Below are 27,189 nucleotides of genomic sequence, written 5' to 3'. Positions count from 1 at the left end.
TCATCTCGCGTGAGCCGGGATTTCCTGTGAACGCGCGCACACAGGCGCGCGCGCTCACAGGAACGGAAGGTAAGAGAGTTGATCTCCAGCCTGCCAGCGGCGATCGTTCGCTGGCAGGCTGGAGATGTGTTTTTTTTAACCCCTAACAGGTATATTAGACGCTGTTTTGATAACAGCGTCTAATATACCTGCTACCTGGTCCTCTGGTGGTCCCCTTTGTTTGGATCGACCACCAGAGGACACAGGTAGCTCAGTAAAGTCCCACCAAGCACCACTACACTACACTACACCACCCCCCCCCGTCACTTATTAACCCCTTATTAGCCCCTGATCACCCCATATAGACTCCCTGATCACCCCCCTGTCATTGATTACACCCCTGTCATTGATCAACCCCCTGTAAAGCTCCATTCAGATGTCCGCATGATTTTTACGGATCCACTGATAGATGGATCGGATCCGCAAAACGCATCCGGACGTCTGAATGAAGCCTTACAGGGGCATGATCAATGACTGTGGTTATCACCCCATATAGACTCCCTGATCACCCCCCTGTCATTGATTACACCCCTGTCATTGATTACCCCCCTGTAAAGCTCCATTCAGATGTCCGCATGATTTTTACGGATGCACTGATAGATGGATCGGATCCACAAAACGCATCCGGACGTCTGAATGAAGCCTTACAGGGGCATGATCAATGACTGTGGTTATCACCCCATATAGACTCCCTGATCACCCCCCTGTCATTGATTACACCCCTGTCATTGATTACCCCCCTGTAAAGCTCCATTCAGATGTCCGCATGATTTTTACGGATGCACTGATAGATGGATCGGATCCGCAAAACGCATACGGACGTCTGAATGAAGCCTTACACGGGCGTGATCAATGACTGTGGTTATCACCCCATATAAACTCCCTGATCACCCCCCCTGTCATTGATCACCCCCCCTGTCATTGATCACCCCCCCTGTCATTGATCACCCTCTGTAAGGCTCCATTCAGACATTTTTTTGGCCCAAGTTAGCGGAATTTTATTTTTTTTTTTCTTACAAAGTCTCATATTCCACTAACTTGTGTCAAAAAATAAAATCTCACATGAACTCACCATACCCCTCACGGAATCCAAATGCGTAAAATTTTTTAGACATTTATATTCCAGACTTCTTCTCACGCTTTAGGGCCCCTAGAATGCCAGGGCAGTATAAATACCCCACATGTGACCCCATTTCGGAAAGAAGACACCCCCAGGTATTCCGTGAGGGGCATATTGAGTCCATGAAAGATTGAAATTTTTGTCCCAAGTTAGCGGAACGGGAGACTTTGTGAGAAAAAAAATAAAAAATATCAATTTCCGCTAACTTGTGCCCAAAAAAAAAAATTTCTATGAACTCGCCATGCCCCTCATTGAATACCTTGGGGTGTCTTCTTTCCAAAATGGGGTCACATGTGGGGTATTTATACTGCCCTGGCATTCTAGGGGCCCCAAAGCGTGAGAAGAAGTCTGGTATCCAAATGTCTAAAAATGCCCTCCTAAAAGGAATTTGGGCCCCTTTGCGCATCTAGGCTGCAAAAAAGTGTCACATGTGGTATCGCCGTACTCAGGAGAAGTTGGGGAATGTGTTTTGGGGTGTCATTTTACATATACCCATGCTGGGTGAGAGAAATATCTTGGTCAAATGCCAACTTTGTATAAAAAAATGGGAAAAGTTGTCTTTTGCCAAGATATTTCTCTCACCCAGCATGGGTATATGTAAAATGACACCCCAAAACACATTCCCCAACGTCTCCTGAGTACGGAGATACCAGATGTGTGACACTTTTTTGCAGCCTAGGTGGGCAAAGGGGCCCACATTCCAAAGAGCACCTTTAGGATTTCACAGGTCATTTACCTACTTACCACACATTAGGGCCCCTGGAAAATGCCAGGGCAGTATAACTACCCCACAAGTGACCCCATTTTGGAAAGAAGACACCCCAAGGTATTCCGTGAGGGGCATGGCGAGTTCCTAGAATTTTTTTATTTTTTGTCACAAGTTAGTGGAAAATGATGATTTTTTTTTATTTATTTTTTTTCATACAAAGTCTCATATTCCACTAACTTGTGACAAAAAATAAAAACTTCCATGAACTCACTATGCCCATCAGCGAATACCTTGGGGTCTCTTCTTTCCAAAATGGGGTCACTTGTGGGGTAGTTATACTGCCCTGGCATTCTAGGGGCCCAAATGTGTGGTAAGGAGTTTGAAATCAAATTCTGTAAAAAATGACCTGTGAAATCCGAAAGGTGCTCTTTGGAATATGGGCCCCTTTGCCCACCTAGGCTGCAAAAAAGTGTCACACATCTGGTATCTCCGTATTCAGTAGAAGTTGGGGAATGTGTTTTGGGGTGTCATTTTACATATACCCATGCTGGGTGAGAGAAATATCTTGGCAAAAGACAACTTTTCCCATTTTTTTATACAAAGTTGGCATTTGACCAAGATATTTATCTCACCCAGCATGGGTATATGTAAAATGACACCTCAAAACACATTCCCCAACTTCTCCCGAGTACGGAGATACCAGATGTGTGACACTTTTTTGCAGCCTAGGTGGGCAAAGGGGCCCATATTCCAAAGAGCACCTTTCGGATTTCACAGGTCATTTTTTTACAGAATTTGATTTCAAACTCCTTACCACACATTCGGGCCCCTAGAATGCCAGGGCAGTATAACTACCCCACAAGTGACCCCATTTTGGAAAGAAGACACCCACAGGTATTTCGTGATGGGCATAGTGAGTTCATGGAAGTTTTTATTTTTTGTCACAAGTTAGTGGAATATGAGACTTTGTAAGGAGAAAAAAAAAAAAAAATCATCATTTTCCGCTAACTTGTGACAAAAAATAAAAAGTTCTATGAACTCACTATGCCCATCAGCGAATACCTTAGGGTGTGTACTTTCCGAAATGGGGTCATTTGTGGGGTGTTTGTACTGTCTGGCCATTGTAGAACCTCAGGAAACATGACAGGTGCTCAGAAAGTCAGAGCTGCTTCAAAAAGCGGAAATTCACATTTTTGTACCATAGTTTGTAAACGCTATAACTTTTACCCAAACCATTTTTTTTTTACCCAAACATTTTTTTTTTATCAAAGACATGTAGAACAATAAATTTAGAGCAAAATTTATATATGGATGTCGTTTTTTTTGCAAAATTTTACAACTGAAAGTAAAAAATGTCATTTTTTTGCAAAAAAAATCGTTAAATTTCGATTAATAACAAAAAAAAGTAAAAATGTCAGCAGCAATGAAATACCACCAAATGAAAGCTCTATTAGTGAGAAGAAAAGGAGGTAAAATTCATTTGGGTGGTAAGTTGCATGACCGAGCAATAAACGGTGAAAGTAGTGTAGGTCAGAAGTGTAAAAAGTGGCCTGGTCTTTCAGGGTGTTTAAGCACTGGGGGCTGAGGTGGTTAAAGAGTAGCTAAACTTTTATACTAACTTTTAATATGTTGTCCCTAACCCCCTAAAAAAATATTTTTCTAATATACTTTCTTTATTAGTTTTCTATTTTTACCAGACTTTTTCACCCCTAAAGCGCACCATTCACTGGTGCACTAAAACTCAGTTCTCCCTACACCGCTGAGCTGTCAGCGGTGTACGGACTACTCATTTTATGAATGGAGCTCCAGCAGCACACGGAGTACGGGCAGGAGCGCTCATTGCTGCACCTGCCCGTGCTCCCCCGGACAATTACTAACTGCTGGCATAGCGCATGGGTACCCTGTACCCATGTACTATGCCAGGATTAGCAGAGCGGAGCGGGCTTCTGCCTACTCCGCTAAGCTAAGAGAACTGCATGACAGTTCTCTTAGCATAGCGGAGCAGGCACAGGCAGGAGCCCGCACCGCTCCACTTAGTATAAAAGTTTAGTTACTCTTTAAATTCTTTATTGACTTCTATTTTCTTTTATGTAATCTTACAGGCAGAATACGATTCTTTAATTTCTACCACTCCTTGAAGCATATCTTTTACTACATACAGTATATATTTTTTAAAAATCGGTAGTAGATATGAATACATTTAAACTTTCATTTATTTTATTAAAGGGGTTCTTCCAGATCGGAAACCTCCTGTTGAGGTGGCTGGGCAGTCACAGTTGCCCTGGCTCCAGTGCTGAGCTCCCAGCCGTGTTGTGTTTAGCATGGCATGTGACTGCTACCGCTGCTGAAGCCATGGACTGGCTGGTAGCAGTGGCATGCATGTAGACAGCAAATCGCATAATCTAGCGGGAACTGGAGAAAGGAGCTCAGTGCTGGACCTGGAGCACCTGTGACGGGTAACACTTTTTGCACCCTGTTCGCCCATGTTGAGGCGGGGAATAAGGAATAAGGCCTCATGCACACGACCGTATTTTGTTTCCGTGTCCGATCCGTGTTTTTTTGCGGATAGGATGCGGACCCATTCATTTTAATTGGTCCGCAAAAAACGCGGACAGCACACAGTGTGCTGTCCGCATCAGTATGTCCGTTCCGTTGCTCCGCAAAAAAAATTGTGCATGTCCTATTTTTTTCTAGTTTGCGGACAAGTATAGGCATTATTACAATCGATCCGCAAAAAAAACGGATGCCATACGGAACGTCATCCGTTTTTTTTGTGGATCCGCAATTTGCGGACCGCAAAACACATACGGTCGTGTGCATGTAGCCTAAGGATGTGGATATCATCCTCCCCAATCCCTGTTGATGCCGCAGAGATACTGCTGCAATAGGAGAGGCTTATTGTTCTGCTTTAAAAACACTTACATGTTCGCCCAAGTGTGCATGTGTACGAGTCCTGGGCATCAACAGAATCAACTTTCAGCCAAGGTGGTGCCTTTATCTGCCTACAGTACCCTAAACATTGCATATTTTTGCCCCATATACTTGTTTTTCTTATCAGCATTTTCCTTCCCCTGTTCTCAGCATCCTGACAGGATGTTTACTTGCAGAACTTCCTGTTTTCATCAGCTTTCTGCCAGGTTTACTAACATTTCCAGAATGCGTTTGTTCCGCAATGTTTCACCGGAGGTAGAGAGGGTGTGACCACTGCAAAGGAGACAGTGTGGCTGATGGAGCAGCCCTTGGAAACATTACAGAGCAAAGCATGCTGGGTTTGGTTAGCTGACTTATGTGTATGGCCAGCCTAGACTGTGTGTGTGTATTTAAGGGGGGCTCATCTTACAGTCTCTGCTTAAGATTTGTGTGGGAGCCTGCATGAAGAGGAAGGGGGCGCAGCAGGGGGAAACATCTGATTGGTCAGAACATAGCCTTTCTATGCAGTGAATTTAGCTTTGTGATAATGTTATGTCCCATTTCAGTATTACCATAGATGATGTGGTACATGTCATAGATGGAGGCAAATTAAAGGAGACAAACTATGACACGCAAAATAATATCCGCACCATGACCGCAGAGTGGGTTAGTCATGCCAATGCCAAGCAGAGGAAAGGACGTGCTGGCAGGTAAGGCTTTTGTGCACTGTGCACTGTCATTTTCTGCTCTCAAAGGCAAAAGTGACCATCACTTCTTTCATATCCTAGTGTGGTGCCAAAGACTGAGAACGTGCAGTGTACGGAGGGATGGCCACACATGTGCATCTCTATTCACTTCTGTAAGAGTTCCAAGGATAGCCAAGCGCAGTTGCTCGGCTGTCCTCAGAACCCCCATGTGACTGAATGGAGAGAGCCGCGCATGTTCAGCTAACGGGGGCCCCCTTCTCAGAGCTGGGACCCACATCTGATGGACTTGTATGGCATATTGTGTGGATATGCCATAAAAGTCTGAGATGGAAATATGCTTTTAAAACCTGCACAGTGTATAATACACGATTCACCTCATCTGCCCCCTAGTTATAAGTATGAAAGAAAAGATGGTTTCCAGGAGAATTCAATAGGAAACCGATCAGATTCTTTTGAGTGACTTATGGGGTCATTTATCAAACTGGTGTAAAGTAGAACTGGCTTCGTTGCCTATATCAACCAATCCGATGCCACCTTTCATTTTCCAAAGGAGCTGTCTAAAATGAAAGGTGGAATCTGATTGGTTGGTACGGGTGACTAAGCCAGTTCTACTTTACTCCGGTTTGATAAATGACCCAATTAGTGTATTTGATGACCTTAATTAAATACTGTATTTGTGGAGCCTTTTTTTTTTTAGTACATTTTACCTTGTTTTCTTGCAGAGTAAAACCAGGAAACTGCTATCATCTATATAACAGGCTGAGGGAAAGTCTGCTGGACGATTACCAGCTGCCAGAAATTGTAAGGACACCGCTGGAAGAACTCTGCCTTCAAGTCAAGGTATATGTAACAATAAAGAAAATATAGTCCCAATATGTATGGCAATGGTGTGTCGCAGAGATTCCCAAATGTGAAGTGGGTGCAGATCACAGTTCAGACCATGCGTTTGTGAGGGACCGTTCGTTCCACGCTTCGTCAGGAGCGAAACCCGGATCGGGCAGAGTTTCAAAGACAGCCTTGACTGCTTGTTTTATCTCATGTTTGTGAGTATAATAAATCTTTATATACGCCGACCTTGTTAGCGGTGCTTCACTATTGGAGCAATTGTTTGTTTTAATGGTGGTGAAGAAGGATGGGGAAAAAGGAGAGCCGTGGAGTTTTAAGATGTGCCTATATATCAAGCTGCGCTTGTGAGTACAGCCACACAAGGATTTATTGGTGATCTGCAGTGCTCCACTATATGCATATTTCTCGTGCATGGCATTGGGGGACACAGCACCATGGGTATATGTCCAACTACCACTAGGAGGCGACACTAGACATAAAAAGTGTTGGCTCCTCCCCGTTGGGCTATACCCTCTCCACAGACACTAGACAGATCAGTTTTGTTCTAGTGTCCGTAGGAGGCAGACCTGACCTGCCTTTTTTGTGCAGGTCATCCTGCTACTTTTCTATTTAATTTTTTCTTCAGGGCCTGAGCGCATTCCCCCCTCTTTTCCCTTCCCGGATACCTAACCTGCTCCCTTCATATGGAGGGGCCTGGGTTGACATCTCTTAGCTGTATCCTGGCCCCAGAAGCCCCCTGGCCTTCCATTTTTTTTCTCCCTCTGGGGGTCGCTTCTCCAGTTCTCTCCCCCACCTGGCCCCCGTTCGTCGCGGCCGTTCGTCCCCAGCCACGCTCCTCTAATTGAGGCCCCGGCTTTTCGGGCCTACTAGGCCGCGACTCCCCGCCCACTTCTGAGCTTCCCGGGCTTGCTCTGTCACCTCCCCTCCGTGGGGGGAGCCTGGGAGGGGCCTCTCCTGCCTGCCCAATCCAGCTCCAGGTTCCCTGCTCTGTCTCAGAGGGGCGGTTCTTCCTCTTGCTGCCGGCTCCTTCTCTCACCGGGTCGCCATCTTGCTGCTTTCCTGCATGGGGCGCGTTGTGATACAGCTCCTGGGGTCTGGTAGGCAGCCTCTGTCTGAATTGCTTCTGCAGGCTCCTTCCCCTCCCTACCCTCTCAATTTCCTCATCCTTCGGCAGCCCTGCCACCTGATCTATAGCTGCTGCAGCACCTCTTTGGAACGTGCCATCCGGGGACAGATAGGACAGCCCTGCTGCTCTGAGCTCCTCTCCCAGCCTCTCTATCGGATCGCCACGTGTTTCACATGCGTCTGTTGTCTATGGAGGTTTCCATGTGGTCGGCTTGTCTCCCCCCCCCCCCTTTTGTGTAGGCCCCCCCTGATTGGGCTCCCTCCCTGTCGAACCATGGGAACCTTGCCTGACTCTCCCAATCCCTGGCGGAGTCGCTGGACCACTGGGCCTGCAGGCCGCTGCAGCCAAATTGCGGTCTCCTCTCCCCCCCAGGGTCCTCCCTGCAGATGGGCCACGCTCACGCTCAGATACAGGGTCACTCAAGGAGTAGCCCACGGACCAACCTCGGGTGGTCTCAACTAGCTTCTACCCCTCCTCTGCATCCTCGGATCGCCCCAGGACAGGCCTGAGGCTGGTGACGAAGCCTTCTCTGTCAGTTGCCTCTGGGGACACCTCTGCATCGATTCCCTCGGAACAGAGCATTAGGCGGTCTTCCACCATGCAGAATCCCTCTGTGTGGTCAAGACAAACGTTCACGGTGGAACCTACCCTACCCAGATTTGGTGCCCCTCTAGTGGACTTTCAGATGGTGCTCTCCTGCCTGCACAGGTAATTACCGCACAGGTAAGGCAGCCGTCACCGTGCTTAGCAACTGGGACACCTACACGGTGTCTCTGTTACGTACGCCCTCATAGGCTGTACACGACAGACCTTCCTGGTTCCCCATATCCAGGGGCTATGTTCTAGGCAGGCTGAGAATTCAGGCAAGCGCCTCTTGAGGGTTGGTAACCCTTCTCGGCCTCTAAAGGTTCTTTTGTAGTGCCTGTACCAGAGAATACAGGCCGACTTCTATTGCCATGGCGATTACATCTGTCTGTTTCCAGCCGCCTTGTTACTTTCATAGGTAGAGTTCCTACACCTACTCCAGATGCTATAGCCATTACCCCTGTCTGGCTCTATGGTGTTCCATGTTGCACTATTTCCCCCTATCGGGCGAGATATACAGGCCGCCTTCAATTGCCGTAGCAATTGCACCTGTCTGTTTCCAGCCACCTTGCTCCCTTCATAGGTAGAGTTCCTACACCATCTCCTGATACTGTATCCAATATCCCTGGCAGGCTCTATTGTGTTCCGTGCTGCACTATTTCTGCCTTCTGGGCTAGATATAGAGGCCACTCTCAATTGCTGTAGCAATTGCCTCTGTTTGGTTCTAGTGGGTACCAAGCTGCCACCTTGCTCCCTTCATAGGTAGAGTACCTTGACTATCTTCTATCTGGCCTTATGGTGTACCTTGCGGCACTATTTCTCCCTTACCGGACGAGATTTTATGGTGTGCACCTGTCGTTCTTTGTGGTACCGTTCGGCCCTATTTTCCCCCTCCCGAGCTGAATATAGGTAGCATTGCTACCATCTCCAGATGCTGTACCCATTGCACCTGTCTGGTCGTATCTCTACACTACACAGCCGTATTTCTACTTTAACAGGTTGAGGACCTGTACCCTCCAAATGCGGTCGCATTCCCGGATGCTGTGGCTTTGTTTCCACTCTCCTTAGTGTGCAACATGCAGCCACTTTACCTCGGTTTTAGGCGTGTATATTTAGTACCCTATGGTGCAATCTGTTGTCCATACAGTTTCTGTATTACTGGGTGCTTCCTTCCCCGGGCTCTAATCTGTGCTGCGGATGTTGGTTACTTCCCTTTTTGGTTCTTCCATACATCTGCCACTCAGTTACTGTCGTGCTCTATGGTCTCCTTGTACTTTCTCAAGGCACTGTCCACAACAGGCCATCCTGGTTCAGCATGTACATGGTAACCATATCTGGCAGGGGTGGGCCAGCCCAACCCCCACCTCCACCTTGTCGGTCTAGTGCTACTTCTGGTGTACCCAGTATATGGCTGATCTGTTCTGATCTGGTGGGTGGTCCACATACAATCACGCTCCCTGGTTCCTTGTGAGCCCATACCGGGTATTCCTTTCTGGATTTCTTGTCCCCGTTCTTTTGACTACACAGAATCTGTATGATAATTTTTGTTTGGGAGGGGCCTGGGTTGATTGTTCCCCTTGTGGGTTCCACTAGCCTTGTGGACCTCTTGGGATTCGTGTCTATCTTCCCATACTCCCACGTCAAGTACCTGGTGTTGAGTGGTTTAGTGCTACGGTCTGCATTTCCACTTTATGGTCTCCTTCGGGAGCGACCTCCTCCTGTTTGTAGAACCTTCCTCCTTAGACTGTTGGGAGTACTCCCCTTCTCCTCCCATGTCTCTCAGTCCAGTGTGTCCCTGCTGAGATTTCCTGGGTCTGCATTTCCCTGATACTTCATTTAGCCGGAGTTTCTCCGGTCTTGCGCTTCTCAGCGATATTTTGTTTTCAGAGGCTCGTTCCTCGTCTCCTGGTTTTGGGATGCATGTCTTATCTTATCTTTTTTTCCTGGCCTTTACTTACAACGCCCTTTCCAAGGGTTGGCGGTTTCCCTTAGAGCCTTTGGGGTTTTCACCTTTTAATAGGGTGCTTAACTTAATCACCTGCTTCGCGGTGAGGGGAGACCTGATCCCTTCATATGTGAGCCTTGCTATGGCTTCCCTCACTCCAGTGTGTCCCGGCTGAGATTTCCTGGGCTTGCATCTGGTCCCCTTTTTTTCCTGATACTTCGTTTGGCCAGAGTTTCTCTGGTCTTGTGCTTCTCAGCGATATTTGGTTTTCAGAGGCTCGTTCCTCGTCTCCTGGTTTTGGAATGCAGGTCTTATCTTTTCTCTTTTCCTGGTTTTTACTTACCACCCCCTCCCCTTCCCAGGGTTGGCGGTTTCCCTTAGCGCCTTTGGGATTTTCTCCTTTCAATAGGGCGCTTAAATTCTTCACCTGCTTTGCGGTGAGGAGAGACCTGCTCCCTTCACATGTGAGCCTTGCCATGGCTTCCCTCACTTGTTTGACCTCAATTAGAATGTTAGGTAGCTCCAATACGCGGTGCTGTCCTACTTTCTCTCCAGCCTTCGGCTGAGCTGGGTGTTCCCCTTTGCCTTCTTCTTGCATTTGGGACTTTCTCCCAGGCATTTGTCATGGGGTGCTGGCAGTCTTCACTGTGGCTTCATTGGGGTTTCTCCCTTGTTATGAGGCTTCTTGCCTATTCTGTGCTTTTCTCCTGTTGGGTCACGTGGTTCTCCCGCACCTGTATGCCCAACCGGTGGCATGGCTGTTCTTTTCCCACCCTCGGGGACTGCTTTGGGACGTCCCATGGTGCTGTGTCCCCCAATGCCATGCACTAGAAAATTGGATTTTTTGTACTCACTGTAAAATCCTTTTCTCGTAGTAGGCATTGGGGGACACAGATCCCACCCTATGTTTTTTACTTACGCTTCTCCGGGCTGGTCTCTTGATCTTTCCCGGTACGGGAGTTGTTGGTTTCTTGCCTTTCTTCTCTCTCCTACTGCTTTTGGTACAAACTGATCTGTCTAGTGTCTGTGGAGAGGGTATAGCCCAACGGGGAGGAGCCAATACTTTTTATGTCTAGTGTCGCCTCCTAGTGGTAGTTGGACATATACCAATGGTGCTGTGTCCCCCAATGCCTACTACGAGAAAAGGATTTTACGGTGAGTACAAAAAATCCAATTTTTCTGACATCCCATAGGAAACTTGGTTTGGTGACAGTGGGACCTGATTTGCTTGTGTCTTAAATATTGGATGTTTCAAGATTAACCGCCCCAGGACCGCCGAACGCAGGATTGTGTCCTGGCGGCGGCCCTGTTATTCCTCCTGGATGCGCCGGCGCGTCCTCTCGCGAGACGCGAGATTTCCTGTGAACGCGCGCACACAGGAACCGGAGGTAAACGAGTGCATCTACAGCCTGCCAGCGGCGATCATTCGCTGGCAGGCTGTAGATGCGATTTATTTATTTTTTTTAACCCCAAAAAGGTATATTAGACGCTGTTTTGATAACAGCGTCTAATATACCTGCTACCTGGTCCTCTGGTGGTCCCTTTTGCTTGGATCGACCACCAGAGGACACAGGCAGCTCTGTAAGTAGCATCAAACACCACTACACTACACCCCCCCCCCCTGTCACTTATTAAGCCCTTATTAACCCCTGATCACCCCATATAGACTCCCTGATCACCCCCCTGTCATTGATTTTCCCCTTTCCCCCGTAAGGCTCCATTCAGACGTCCGTATGTGTTTTGTGGATCCGCAAAACACATTTGGACGTCTGAATGGAGCCTTACAGGGGGGTGATCACCCCATATAGACTCCCTGATCACCCCCCTGTCATTGATCACCCCCCTGTAAGGCTCCATTCAGACGTCCGTATGTGTTTTACGGATCCGCAAAACACTGACACCGCGGATCTGCAAAACACGGACACCGGCAATGTGCTTTCTGCATTTTGTGGATCCGCACATTGCCAGAACTATATAGAAAATGCCTTTTCTTGTCCGCAATTGCGGACAAGAATAGGACATGTTCTATAGGCTCTACAAAGAACGCAGTGTTCGCGTCAGGCCTGATCTTGTGCGCACACTTCCGTTCAGTCCGCCCCACCGCAGTGACTGGAATTTTTTTTTTTTCTGATCACTGCAAAAACACAGTAAAATCGCTGCGGCGCTATAAAAAGATCACTTTTGAGGGGCATGGCGAGTTCATAGTAGATTTATTTATTTTTTTGCCACAAGTTAGCGGAAATTTTTAATTTTTAATTTTTTTTTTTTTTTTCTTACAAAGTCTCATATTCCACTAACTTGTGACAAAAAATTAAATCTCACATGAACTCACCATACCCCTCACGGAATCCAAATGCGTAAATTTCTTTAGACATTTATATTCCAGACTTCTTCTCACGCTTTAGGGCCCCTAAAATGCCAGGGCAGTACAAACACCCCACAAATGACCCCATTTCGGAAAGAAGACACCCCAAGGTATTCGCTGAGGGGCATATTGAGTCCATAAAAGATTGAACTTTTTGTCACAAGTTAGCGGAAAGGGAGACTTTGTAAGAAAAAAAATAATAATAATAATTTCCGCTAACTTGTGCCAAAAAAAAAAACTTCTATGAACTCGCCATGCCCCTCACGGAATACCTTGGGGTGTCTTCTTTCCAAAATGGGGTCACATGTGGTGTATTTATACTGCCCTGGCATTTTAGGGGCCCTAAAGCGTGAGAAGAAGTCTGGAATCCAAATGTCTTAAAATGCCCTCCTAAAAGGAATTTGGGCCCCTTTGTGCACCTAGGCTGCAAAAAAGTGTCACACATGTGGTATCGCCGTACTCAGGAGAAGTTGGGCAATGTGTTTTGGGGTGTATTTTTACATATACACATGCTGGGTGAGAGAAATATCTCTCTAAAATGACAACTTTGTATAAAAAAAGGGAAAAGTTGACTTTTGGAGAGCTATTTCTCTCACCCAGTATGGGTATATGTAAAATACACCCCAAAACACATTGCCCTACTTCTTCTGAGTACGGCGATACCACATGTGTGACACTTTTTTGCAGCCTAGGTGCCCAAAGGGGCCCAAATTCTAAAGAGCACCTTTAGGATTTCACAGGGCATTTTTTACGCATTTGGATTCCAAACTACTTCTCACGCTTTAGGTCCCCTAAAATGCCAGGGCAGTATAAATACCCCACATGTGACCCCATTTTGGAAAGAAGACACCCCAAGGTAATTCGTGATGGGCATAGTGAGTTCATGGAAGTTTTTTTTTTTTTTTGTCACAAGTTCGTGGAATATGAGACTTTGTAAGAAAAATAAATAAATAAAAAAATCATCATTTTCCGCTAACTTGTGACAAAAAATAAAAACTTCCATGAACTCACTATGCCCATCAGCGAATACCTTAGGGTGTCTACTTTCCGAAATGGGGTCATTTGTGGGGTGTTTCTACTGTCTGGGCATTGTAGAACCTCAGGAAACATGACAGGTGCTCAGAAAGTCAGAGCTGCTTCAAAATGCGGAAATTCACATTTTTGTACCATAGTTTGTAAACGCTATAACTTTTACCCAAACCAATAAATATACACTTTATTGCATTTTTTTTTTAATCGAAGACATGTAGAACAATAAATTTAGAGAAAAATGTATATAGAAATGTAGTTTTATTTGAAAAATTTTACAACTGAAAGTGAGAAAGTGAAAAATTTCATTTGATTAATATCAAAAAAAGTTAAAATGTCAGCAGCAATGAAATACCACCAAATGAAAGCTCTATTAGTGAGAAGAAAAGGAGGTAAAATTCATTTGGGTGGTAAGTTGTATGACCGAGCAATAAACCGTGAAATTAGTGTAGTGCAGAATTGTAAAAAGTGGTCTGGTCATTAAAGGGGTTTAAGCTAGGGGGGCTGAAGTGGTTAAAGAGGTGAAACCTTCTGGATAGGGAACGAGCGGTCCCTCACAAACGCACAGTATATGTAACAATGACTTATTGCTCTTTCTGTTACGTATCTGGCATCTACCTTTATTTAATGACCTATGTTTTTTAGATCCTGAAACTAGGAGGTATTGACTCTTTCCTTCAAAAAGTAATGGATCCACCATCAAGGGAAGCAATACTACTAGCAATAACGCATCTTATCGAGCTGGTACGTACTGAGACTGAGTGAAGCAATCATAAATAATTTTATATACAGTCATTTTGGGACTGAAAAACGCACCTGACTATAGCACTATAGGTTTCGTCAACTAACACTAGTGGTCTAAGGATGTAGAGAGTTTAATGGCTGGGGGGGTGGCTGATGTTAGAGGCATGTATCTCCCTATGTCTGCCATATTCCATGATTGTGTATCTACACACCCATAGACGGGATCAGACTCTGCAGCACTAATGATACAATATACTCCTGATATTAACCCATGTTTTAAACCTTATCCATGTATCACCTTGGCCAGTACCTGGGAAGACATCGGGCTGACGTGTCAATGGCCCAGTAAAGAACAGCTGTTATATTTTGTGTATAAACTGAAAAAACTGGTTTGGCAAAAAAATGGTAATTGCCTTGGCCAAAAGTGTACTTCAGTCCAGTACAGTTTCCTCACAATGTGTCTCTATTGCACCACTAGGCAAATACTTACATTTTGATGACTGCCATTTTCTTAGAGACATTATGCTGATTAAAACAATACGTTTCTTTTGTATGCTAATCAATTGCAGAAATATCTGCATTTTTATTAATCTGCAAATGAGCAAGTTCGAGCACCAGGGATCGGGGCAGAATTCTTGGAGCACTGCTTTGTAGCAGCCCCTGTGCTCCGTACACTCGTCTCCCCTTGATTGCCAGGGCTAGACATCAGCATGGTGAGGGCAGAGTTATGTCCTAGCATTTACATGCAATATACATTACTTATTGTAGCATTACCACATTTCTATGATTAGAAAGCTAATATCCATTTTACTGCATTATTCGCTGGCACAACATATAATTATAAAGACACCAGTGATTATGTGTTAGCCTTCTAAGTATAGAAAAAACCTTCTTCTCTATGTGGTAATCCTATAGCTTAGTTGTAAGTGCTCAGCTTTGGATGTTATGATTCGAAGTTCAAGTCCCAGAAAAGACATATATATGTTTTTTCTGTTTATTTGCTCTCTCATTTAACTCATAATAAAAGGATATACTATAATAAATACATAATAATATATTAAAAGGCCTTACTATATTGTGAATAGTTTTTTATGATTAGAAAACCTAAAACTTATTACTAGTTTATTCACAGGCACAATATATGATTATAAAGATAGCAGTGAGGCTGGGTTCACATCACCATTTAGTTTTCTGTTCTTCTGACCCTTCAGAAGAACAGAAAAGAAAAAAAATTGATCTTGTAATTTAAGCATTTATTATGCTCAATAATGCACCTGTTGCATCCCTTTTAGCCATTTCTGTCTGAGAGCCGTTATTTTAGATGGGGGAAAAAAAGTCCATGCTTAACTGAGAGTAACAGATGTCCAAAATAGGATCAGTTTTTTTTTTTTTTTCTTTTTCTTTATTTTTCCATTCTGATCAGTCAGAAGAACAGAAAAATAAACGGTGATGTGAACCCCACCTAATAAATAAATAAATATATATATATATATATATATATATATATATATATATATATATATACTTGAGAAAGGCTCACACATTGAGCCGAAACGTCGCTTGTCCCATATGGGTAATTTAAGATTTCTTCTTCTTTTACTTTCTGAAGTGCTGTCCTTTTTGTTTTTTGTTTTTTAATAAATATATATATATATATATATATATATATATATATATATATATACTTTCTAAAAAACATTATTCTCAATATGGTAAGGATATACACTTGTATTTATTATTATTGATTCAGTGAGGGGAAAGATTCAGACCTGGGATCTCTACATGCAAGGCTGAGCACTGATCACTAAACTATAGGATTACCACATAGAGAAGAATTGTTTTTCTGTGCTTAGAAAGCTAACACATAATCACTGGTGTCTTTTTTTTAATCGTATATTGTGCCTGTGAATATACCAGTACTGGCCTTTTAAGTATATCTCATTGTGGTAATTCTACGGTAACTAGTGTATATGATGGTAGTACACACCTCTGCCCTCACCATGCTGACGTCTATCTGAAATTCCTGCTTAGTCTTGTATTAGTTGAGTGGGAGACTCTGCTCAGCCCCCTCAAGGAGACTGGTTATTTCTGAGCGTGTAATTTGGCCATACACTTTAGATACAGAGTCCTGGTCGCTTGCACCATTTTTTTTATTTACAAGCTCTGGGGCCAAGTGTTGGACGAGTTGGTAGAAGGGAGAATTTTGTAGCCATGAATAGCCATACAATTCTTTCAGTGATCAGGAGGAGCACTGTGTCCAGTCATTTAGAAGTGGTCATGGGTGGGGCTCTGACACTGCTAAGCCCCTCTATTTTCTTGCTAAAAAGTGTGTCCTATAGCCCTAAAATCTAGTGTGTACTACAGGAATGTGCTGAGATATGTGAAAGTTTCTTTTGGGTGCAGTTACTATGTGTTTGTGTACACCTTTTATGAATCCATGACTTAATTTTAGAGCTGTATGCATGGAGCTCAGGGCTGCACCATTGTACACTACACCGGTGAGTAGCAACCTGAACCGCTAGAATTAATGTGGCCTTACACTTTAGATTAAAGTCTGCTGAGCTTGATGATTTTGGAAGGTTAGGCTGATGAGTCAATGTGAATCGAGAAAGAAAGGGAGAGTTTGGGAGGTGTATTTCACTGTTCTTTTGTTCCTGCAGGTGTATACGGTACTTTCATATAACTTATAGTTTTACTTGTGTGACCTTTCCTGAATTCTCATTTAATCCTGCATATAATGTTCCCTACCAGAATGCCCTAGATAGGCGTGAGGAACTTACACCACTTGGCTTCCATTTGGCACGCATGCCTGTTGAGCCACATATTGGCAAGATGATTCTCTTTGGTGCTTTGTTCTGCTGTTTGGATCCAGTCTTAACAATTGCAGCAAGTCTCAGCTTTAAAGACCCATTTGTTATTCCTCTGGTAAGTTCTCATAGTTATCTTAACAGGCTGTATAACATGAGCCCCGACGGATTAGCAGAACGTAAGGTCAGCAGCACTCTGCTCCATGCTTTGTGTCTTCTGCTGCGGCATGGCACTGTTCATGGGAATGGATTACGCTGCAGTACCAGACACAGCCATGCGCTTATGGATGTCACTGCACACTGCTGTACTATAGTACTCTAGGAAGAAGCCGCAATGCTTGCCGGGAGTTGGACCCTCCTATTAGATATTGATGACCTATTTTGAGACGAGGTTATCGATATTTAAATGTTTTTTTCTAGATATTTTTATTGATGACCTATCCTGAGGATAGGTAAAAACCAAACAGCGGTGGCAGCATCTCCCATCATTTCATCTTTATTGAGGACTTCACAGCATACACAAAATTAGCAACGTTTCGGCTGCGCAACAGCCTTTGTCAAGCATAAAAACAGTATAACCCAAATGCATATAAATACTCAAACCCAGGTCCACCCACTATTGTCAGTACCAATCAAGGCTTACCATAAACCAACCCGCATATCTCACTACCTATCTTTGCACAGACTTCCACACTGCTCTCTTAACATACTTTAATTAGTCATTACCTGTAGTTTTCCCTCACATTGTCAGCAACACGTTTTTCATTGTGGTGCGCTTCCTCTACTCCGTACTACGCATGTTCCTGCATCGACAGGCCCCTCTCCACGTCACACACGAACGTCCGAAGCGAGATCCCGCCATAGCTGACGTCAGCGAGCAGCAGATCCCAAAGCGTCAGTATATCGGAACTGCGTATGGATCAAACCATGATTCCAGGCCACATCTGAAGAACATTATTGTCGCATGTATAATCTACTTCTATATCATAACATAGTGAACATTGACTGGATCGTATATAAAGTTCAAGTCAACTGGCATATTGTCCTATCATAAGTTAGACTGTGCACCATCCAGAACATATTGTATTGCACCAGGCAACCATGTAAACAAGTATAGCATACATGTGTATGGAGATGTTAAATGGTGACACAAGATATACCCAAATCTGACCATTTGTAGTTAATCACGTAGGTAGGACCTCAACCCCCCTATGGAATATCCTAAAAACAATTACTATGCAAAACACTGATGTGGACCATACACCGACCCTAATCTATACTGGCTACATTGAATTCTAAATTCAGCCCGATCCATGCTGGAGGAGTTACAATTCTTGGATGTACGTGTATACAGTGAGAATGGAGAAATCAGAACTGATCTCTTCCAAAAGGTGACCGACAATAACACATTATTGGTATATGACAGTAATCGCCCTCGACGTATGGTGGAATCTCTACCATGGAGCCAGTTATTACCTGTACGAAGAATAGTATCTGATAACGACAGATTTCTAACTAGAACAGACGAAATGTGTAGGAAGTTTATGAGAAGGGGATATCCCCGTACTTTATTACAGAAGACTAGGAGTAAAGCTTTAGCGGTCAAACGTGAAACCGTTTTGGGCGGATCTACACGGACAGGGACAGAGAACAGAATTCCTTCTGTGTCCATCTTCGGTGGGGATGGTGGTGCAATATCTAATATCCTCAGGAAGGATTGGCATATCCTCCATCGAGGAATGCCAAACATGAGGGAGTTTGCATCACCCCCGATGATGGCATACAGAAGGAGTGTCTGTATACGGGACAGACTAGTCAAATCCGATGTGGGCAGAGCTAGAACAGTGTTCCTGCACACTTGATTCTGCTATCCTCAGGATAGGTCATCAGTATCAGATCGGCGGATAGGTCATTAATAAAAATATCTTGGAAAACCCCTTTAATAAAATCAAATGAACCTTTTATAGTTTTGTAATCACTTGTACGTGATTGCAGAGCATTTCCTAGAAGCAAAGATTGATTCTCCATTTCCTTTCAGTCCTCTCTGTGGGTGAAGCTGAGTGAGATCCACCAATGGCTTTAGCCATAGATGTCACCCATCTTTCCACAGAGCCTGAAGAGAGTTTTCTTTTCCCAGTCCACTCTTACGTTGCCCATGTGCCATTACTAGTTCTTGAATTCTTTTTAACACCCATCACATTTTGGAACTGATATTCAAACTTTGAGCTTGATTCTTGTATTTGTATATGTATTATATGTGTTTTTTCTTTTTCTTAAAGGGAAAAGATAAATTGGCAGATGCGAAAAGAAGGGAGATGTCACAGAATACTAAAAGTGACCATTTGACTATCCTGAATGCATTCCGGGTGAGTGTTTGTTAGAAAGAACCTCCAGCATTATGCAGCATTTACCGACAGGCACAACTTCATCTTTTGCCCACTTGGTATCAGTCTGGGCTGCACACAGCTCACATAACTGCTTTGGGGGATCACAGGCATCATAATGTTTGCCCTCTAAGGGTATGTTAACACAATGGATACAAATTCTGACCTGTTGACACAGCAGAAATCTATGGCTGATACTGGATTTGTGCCGTGGACTTGGGAAAAATAATTCTCTAACATGTGAATGGGGTTGGAGGAGCCCCAGTCACATGCATAGGATGCAGATTTCAGCACAGAATCTGACACTTGTGATGAGCACTTGGTGTTTTTTTTTCACATGAATTCTGATGTGGATTCGCCAGAGTACTCAATGTCCTGTGGATTGCAGTGGGAACACCTGCCGTATTCCATACAATGCTGATTTAAAATCTGTACTGCATAAAGAAAGAGAACACACACGTCAGTTCATGCTGCACATTCCACGTGGTCCATTTAAATGGGGCCAAGTCGTATGCAGCTCCGCAGCTTGACACCCTCGGATTTCTGCCACAGAATTGCAGTCTAAGTCTTCTGCAGATTCTGTTGGGGAGCAGTAAAGCGTGGGATATTTATACAAACAGCAGCACATATGTATAAGCCAATTAAAAAACCAAGAAATTGCACGTATCACTCAAGAATTAACAGATTTTGAAAATAAAAATAAACAAAAACTAAACCAAATTGATTCCAAAAACATAAAAAAAAACTCAGGCTAGAACTACAACAGACTCTTACCAACCAATATGGAAAAATATTGCAAAAATATAAAATGAATTTTCTCGCCCATATTCATTGGGGGACAGAGCCTGTGGGTATAGCTATGTCCTCTAGGAGGCGTTGACACTAGTAAAAGCTGTTAGCTCCTCCCCTGGCAGCTATACCCCCTCCAGCCTGGAGAGAGAGCTTCAGTTTTTTCTAGTGTCAAAAGGAGGCAAAACCTATTTTAGTTTATTTTTTTCCTTTTTTTTTTTTTTTAAATTCAGATGGGAAAACAGTGGACGCCTCGCCTCCCTGTTCTCCCGGGGTCGAGTTGCGCCAGTGCCGGTCATCCGCACTGCTGCCTCCCCCCACAGAAGACAAGGTGGACCAGGGCAGCCTCGCTCCCCTGCATCCCGCCAGCCAAGAGGTCACCCGTCGAAGTTCCTTAATTCCAGCTTCCTGCCACTACGGTGCCAGTGGCTGAAGGGGTGACCCTGCTGGACCAGAGGAAGGGTGAAAATGGCGACAGGGACGTAAAGAGGATGAAGAGAGGTGAGTACACGGGACTTAGGTGAGTATGTCCCTCCTGGGTCACCCCCTCAGCTCTCCAGATGGTGACTAAAATGGTCGCCAATGCGCCTTAAAATTTGCAGATGGCAACAAGACTTTTTAGCCTTGTCGCCATTTGCGACCAGGCTGCCACGCTGTAGCTGGATATTGCGGCGGGGCATGGGCAAAGGTGACGCGCTGTCATCTCAGACTCCTAGAGAAACAGACAGGAATGGAGCGGAGCTGAAGTGAGTCTCTATGGTGCTGTAACAGGAAGAGGCAGAGCCCACGTGTCATGACAACTTAGCGGCGGCCTCGCTTTTTGGCAGCGTCGGGAGCAGCTTTCAGCCGGGGTGTGTGAGGTGGATGCTCTTAGCGGGAAAAACTCTGTTGTTCTCGGGGCTGCTGTGTGAGCGGCGCTGGTGTTCGGGGAGCAGGGCAGAGCCAAGATGAGTGCAGCCGATGGGGAGATCATCCGTATCGCTAAGAAGATGGAGCCGATGGTGCAGAAGAAAAACACGGTCAGTGGTGCCTCCTGTGCCCGGCGGGTGAGGGGGCGCTGCCTGCTGCGGGCTCACTGTGGACGACTTACCTGCGGCCAGCGGGAGTCACCTGAGGACAGAGCAGGCTGACTGCAGGAGCTCTTCTCTGGGCCCTCAGGTCCTTCTTCTCGGGTGGTATCAGAAGTGCCCCCTGATGCAGCAGAATACAGGCTGCTGTGTATGGAAGGCTGTATCTGAGGCATCAGGGTGACCAGCCTCACATAGGGTATTTTCACACTAGCGTTTTTCTTTTCCGGGATAGAGTTCCGTCCTAGGGGCTCAATACCGGAAAAGAACTGATTAGTTTTATCCCCATTCATTCTGAATGGAGAGTAATCCGTTCAGGATGTCTTCAGTTCAGTCATTTTGACTGATCAGGCAAAATATAAAACCGTAGCATGCTACGGTTTTATCTCCGGCCAAAAAAACTGAAGACTTGCCTGAATGCCTGATCCGTCCTTCCGGCCTGCGCATGCGCAGACCGGTGAAAAAAGATACAAGACGGATCCGTCTGTCCGCATGACAAGCGGAGAGACTGATCCGTCCTTGCAATGCATTTGTGAGACGGATCCGGATCCGTCTCACAAATGCTTTCAGTCAGCGGAAGATCACACTGCCGCATGTGTGAAAGTAGCCTAATACTCTAATTATTCCCTTTTCTGATCAGGATCTGACGTTAGGGATCTGTTCACACTGGCGTGTTCATCGGTCTGTCAGGATCTCCAGTATCTGTTATACCGTAATTATATGTATTTTAAATTTGGCGACTAAAAATTAAATTTGGCTCCTACATTTTTCAGGTTAGGAGCCAATGGCTCCTTGATATTTTTTTTTGTCTGGAGCCCTGCCCCTCCCTCCCTGGTGGCAGTAATGCAGAGGTTAACAAGGCACAGGGCTGCCATTCACTAAAGGACCTCTGATATTCCCAGCACCCTGTAGCCATTCCCTTCTTCCCCCTCTGGCAAGTTTTTATTCAGCCAGGAAGCCTGGCACTCTTTCCCTAGCAGGGCTTCACATAGGGGGTTAATGTCAGTACTCCCCCAGAGACTAACCGCCTGACTGGCGTTTTTTCTATGGCAGCCGAGCGCACGGCCAGACCTTGTTGTGCACTCTGTGCAGAGGGTGCGCTTGCTGGCGGAGATCGCAGGGACGGCACTTATTGCATGACCGGAGATCCGGAGTGGACGCCGAGCACGCCGCTCCGGAAAGGGTTAAAACGGCACCAGGAACAACTCGGCCGTGCACCGTAGCACGTGGTATGCTGACCTCGCTCTCCTTCCTGGAGACGTCACGGCCACTCAGAGATGACCTTCTTTCACGGGGTCCGGGCTGACGTCAGCATTTCAATATCGGCTTGGCTATTGAAACCTCCATTCTGACGTGGAGAGGGTTTTCAGCGGATGTCTTCCGCACGATGATTCCAGCCAGGAAGCCGGCATCGCCCAGGGTCTATTGTGGGACCTGGAGGTCCTTCCTGGGCTTCTGTGAGTGCCGGGACATCACCTCTCTTCCTGTTTTTTTTCTCTTTTTTCATACAATGTAATTTCCTGAATTTTTTATTTTTTTTATTCTGTCTCTGAGTGGGAATGCACCTACAATGTGAATTTCAGACCCTTCCATGACTTCTAAGTGGGAGAACTTGCAAAATCGCAGGGTGTTCAAATATTTCTGTTCCTAATTGTATGGACAAACAAATAGCCCAGAATAAACTCTGATATCATGACGCAACATTGGAAATTGGGAGGCATTGGGCTACCAAATCTAAAAAATTACTACAAAGCAACACTATTAGACCAAACAAAACACTGCTGGTCAAATTCAGATAAGAACAAAAGACATTGGGTTCAAATAGAAGAAGAAAATAGTCTGAAATCAGGCCCCATAAAAAAAAAAAAAAAAAAAGGAAAAGGAACACCACAAATCTATATTAAGTATAAAAGCCACACAACGCATCTGGGAAAATTATATCAATAAATATCATATATCCAACAAAATCAATTTACACCAATTGCCCATAACATACATTAAAACAGTTTGTTCAGATATCAATCTCTCCAACTGGGAAAAAAACGGAATCAGAAAAATCAAAGACCTACAGTAACTGACCCAAATAACTAATACAAATTTCATTCATTCATCCATTTAGCTTCCCAAAAGCATTTACCTAAAACAGACTTCTATAAATATTTAAGAATTAGACATTCTTTCTCTCAAATCTCTATTAATGATCCAATTTTTCCCAAATCTGCATTTACATTATTTTCTATCCAAAATCCTATAACGAAATGTATTTCTAGTTTCTATGCTGATATTAATAACGACAAAAATAACTTAAAGAATAAATATATACTACAATGGGAAAAAGACCTAGGAACAACCTGTTCTTCTGAAAATTGGCGATCCGCGTTCATCTGGACTAATCGGATATCTAAAGGAATGCATCACTGCGAAAAATACTTCTAAGGCTACTTTCACACTGGCGTTTTGGTTTCCGTTTGTGAGATCCGTTTCGGGATCTCGCAAGCAGTCCAAAATGGATCAGTTTTGTCCTTAATGCATTCTGAATGGATAAGGATCCGCTCAGAATGCATCAGTTTGGCTGTGTTCCACCTGCATTCCGCTTTGGAGGTGGACACCAAAACGCTGCTTGCACAATGTAAGTCAATGGGGACTGATCCGTTTTCACTGACACAATCTGGCATAATAGAAAACGGATCCGTCCTCCATTGACTTTCAGTGGTGTTCAAGACGGATCCGTTTTGGCTATGTGAAAAATAATACAAACGGATCAGTTCTGAACGGATGCATGTGGTTGTATTATCTGAACAGATGTGTTTGTGCAGATCCATGATGGATCCGCACCAAACGCAAGTATGAAAGTAGCCTAACATGAGATCTAACACCGGTAAAACTAAACCATATCAACCCCAATTACTCAGACTTGTGCTGGAAAAACTGTGGCGCTCAAGGAAGCTCTATTTGAAAAACTAAACAAGGTGATTCATACAAACATTCAACCATCTCCGGATTTTGCCTTATGTTTTCTTCCAAACCAGCATATCTCACAACAAACCAAAACTGTGGGATCTCACATAATTTTAGCCTCAAGAAGCCTCATAGCAAAAAATTGGAAAAGTCCAGAAATCCCCACCATCTCAAAAGTATGGACATCGGTCTCACACGCATGTAACATGGAAATTAAATTTGCTACAAAATACTGGCCCTCATGGAATCCAAACTTTCTAAATACTATACCAAACTGAACTTTCCCTTAATTATAGATATTCTCCAAAGTAACAACGATATCAATTGATTATCTTTATATAAATTATATATTTATATGATAACTAACCCTTTATTATTAAGGATGAATGTATGTATATTTTCACATAAATGTATAAATGCATGTATGTGTATATGTATTTATGCGTACATGCATGTGTTTATGTATGTATTTAATTATATTATTTAATATTTATATATATTTATGTATGATAATTATAGATTTAGCCATTTAATAACTCATATCGGCATGTCCAACCCACCCCCATCCCTTCTACTAAGCTAAATACTATTTGAATAGTTAATGACATGTAGTAATATAGAGGGAAAAAAGAGACAATGCAGCAGCACCCTGCAAATCAGATAAAGTACAATAATGCCAAAAATTATAGTGCTAATGCTACGCTTATTTATAAAGCGAGATGCTTGGCCAATGCATTTTGTACAAAACCATCTGAGCCCGTCTGCCGTACGTCAAGGCGATCTCTGTTAGACGGGTCCTAACACTAAATACTACTTGTTATGCGCCATAATGGCCGCCATAAAGTTTAGGGAGTGTTGGATCCAAATGCATGCTGCACTCCTGATTAGCCTGTCTGCCCCATAGGTTGATTTTAATTAGTTTCAGTATAAAGCTGTGGCCTGCTCTCACTACATTCATTGGAAGCTGTCTAGCACCAGGAAGGGTATAGAGTGGGCTCGGCATGCATGTTGGTACCTGCATCCTTTGTAATGGAGGCCATTATGGCACCAAAAATGGTAAAAAGCAGAGTGGATTCAGCATGCATGTGGATCCAACACTCCCTGAACTTTATGGCGGCCATTATGGCGCATAACAGGTAGTATTTAGTGTTAGGACCCGTCTAACAGAGATCGCCTTGACGTACGGCAGACGGGCTCAGATGGTTTTGTACAAAATGCATTGGCCAAGCATCTCACTTTATAAATAATATTAGCACTATAATTTTTGGCATTATGGTACTTTATCTGATTTGCAGGGTGCTGCTGAATTGTCTTTTTTTCCTCTAGGTCTTTGCCATGGCAGCGTGCACCTGCGCAGTGTGAGGTGCTGACTAACCCCCTTTTTTTGCAGTTATATAATAATATGTCGTTAATTATATATAAATAGTATACTCAGAAATATATATATACACACACACACAAATTATTTACGATTCAAAACCAGATATGTTGTAATAACGACAAATTATTTTTCATATATACATTATTCACTAATTAATACTCTGCAACTTCTAACTACTCAAATTTACAAATAACGACAATACCGAGAAACTGTTATGTAAGTTTTGTTTATTGATCTACCTTAAAATATATTTAGAAGCCAATACAAAATTAACTGATGGAAAAAAAAAAAAGATTCTGTTTGGGGGAAAAAAAAGACTGATATGTGAATTCTTGCTTCAAATTCTGTGATGGGTGGAAAAAAATCCACCGTGTTTACATACAGTACCCTTATGCCTTGAACATTTATGCAGCAGCCACTTTTCCCACCCCATTAACAGCTGATTGTTGGTGCTCATGGCAGCAAGACTCCCTAAATGAGCTTATTGTGAGGGCACCCACAACCTGGAAAGTGGTTGTGTTGGTGTACTTTTTTCCAACTGTAGTAAAAAGTGTCATTCAGTGGCATACAAGCTACATGTTCAGTGCCTATGTCAGGAGATTTCCCCAGTGTATATGCTGAGTGTCTATGTACAGTAGCGTATACCTAATATGGTGTAACCTCCCTCTTTCTCGAACAGTCAAGGATTACGAGGCGATGGACCCGCTTTCTGGAAGACTGACCCAAGAGCTTGCAGAAAGTTGTGCAGACTTTTTTTTAAATATAATTTCTCGCTGTCCTTGTCATTTTCTCTTATGGCACATCTTTTCATAGTTCTTATATGCTTTTAACTGCCTATTTCTTTTGTTTTAGGGCTGGGAAAGTGCAAAACAGTGGGGTCCGAGAGCAGAAAGGGAGTACTGCTGGGATTTCTTCTTGTCTACCAATACCCTCAAGGTAATGTCACTTATTTGTGCACAGCCTCTTGTTCATGGGGACTTATGGCTACCATGGTTTGTGCATTGCATTAATAATCCCTTTGTTCCACAGATGTTGGGAGACATGAAAGGACAGTTTGCTGAACATCTGCTCGGAGCTGGCTTTGTGAGCAGCAGGAGCCCAAAAGATCCTAAATCTAACATCAATTCAGGTAGAGCATGAATATAAGGTGGCCTCTTGTTCTTGAGGTTCCGTTACTTTGCTTACACTGAAAGAAAAAGGAAAAAGTCTGGTACGGTGTCAGCCACTTACACTGTTTGCTTATACTGTTCCCTTTTTTAGATAATGAGAAGCTCATTAAGGCTGTGATATGTGCTGGGTTGTACCCAAAAGTGGCTAAGATTCGTATCGGCCGCAAGATGAAAAGATCATCGTGAGTAGTGCATATTATCTAACAGTACATAAACGTCATCAGCTGATTGAGCGCCACTGTTCCTGCTGCCGAAAACCCACTGATCTGCTGTTATAAACAGGGGCAATGTGGCTGCCCCCACAGCTGTTGCTACAGGGAAAACGTGGTATAACTTGCCTGCCATCAAATGTTTCAATGTTACATGACGACAATACAGCATAAGAAAACTCCAAGAAGGTTTCACCTTATTGCTAATATTAAAGGGGTTGTCTGGTTTTAGGAAGAATCTGGACAACACAGGAGATCAACCTTTAACCCTTACGATACCGGAGGTTTTTAATTTTTGCA

General features: G+C 44.0%; 1 protein-coding gene across 2 annotated transcripts in view; it reads left to right on the top strand.

The window, feature by feature from the left end:
• Nucleotides 1-27,189, top strand: part of DHX36 (DEAH-box helicase 36) — a 93,450-nt gene that overhangs the window by 49,180 nt on the left and 17,081 nt on the right. For both annotated transcript variants that reach the window (XM_040428129.1, XM_040428128.1), the window contains 8 exons: nucleotides 5,345-5,488; nucleotides 6,208-6,325; nucleotides 14,027-14,125; nucleotides 16,877-17,050; nucleotides 19,212-19,298; nucleotides 26,364-26,447; nucleotides 26,541-26,640; nucleotides 26,772-26,862. In XM_040428129.1, coding sequence (XP_040284063.1) covers nucleotides 5,345-5,488; nucleotides 6,208-6,325; nucleotides 14,027-14,125; nucleotides 16,877-17,050; nucleotides 19,212-19,298; nucleotides 26,364-26,447; nucleotides 26,541-26,640; nucleotides 26,772-26,862 — 897 coding nt within the window. The remainder of the gene's footprint in view (nucleotides 1-5,344; nucleotides 5,489-6,207; nucleotides 6,326-14,026; nucleotides 14,126-16,876; nucleotides 17,051-19,211; nucleotides 19,299-26,363; nucleotides 26,448-26,540; nucleotides 26,641-26,771; nucleotides 26,863-27,189) is intronic.

This window comes from Bufo bufo, chromosome 4, assembly GCF_905171765.1.
Source record: "Bufo bufo chromosome 4, aBufBuf1.1, whole genome shotgun sequence".
NCBI lineage: Eukaryota > Metazoa > Chordata > Amphibia > Anura > Bufonidae > Bufo > Bufo bufo.
This window is presented reverse-complemented; position numbering and strand designations above follow the sequence as displayed.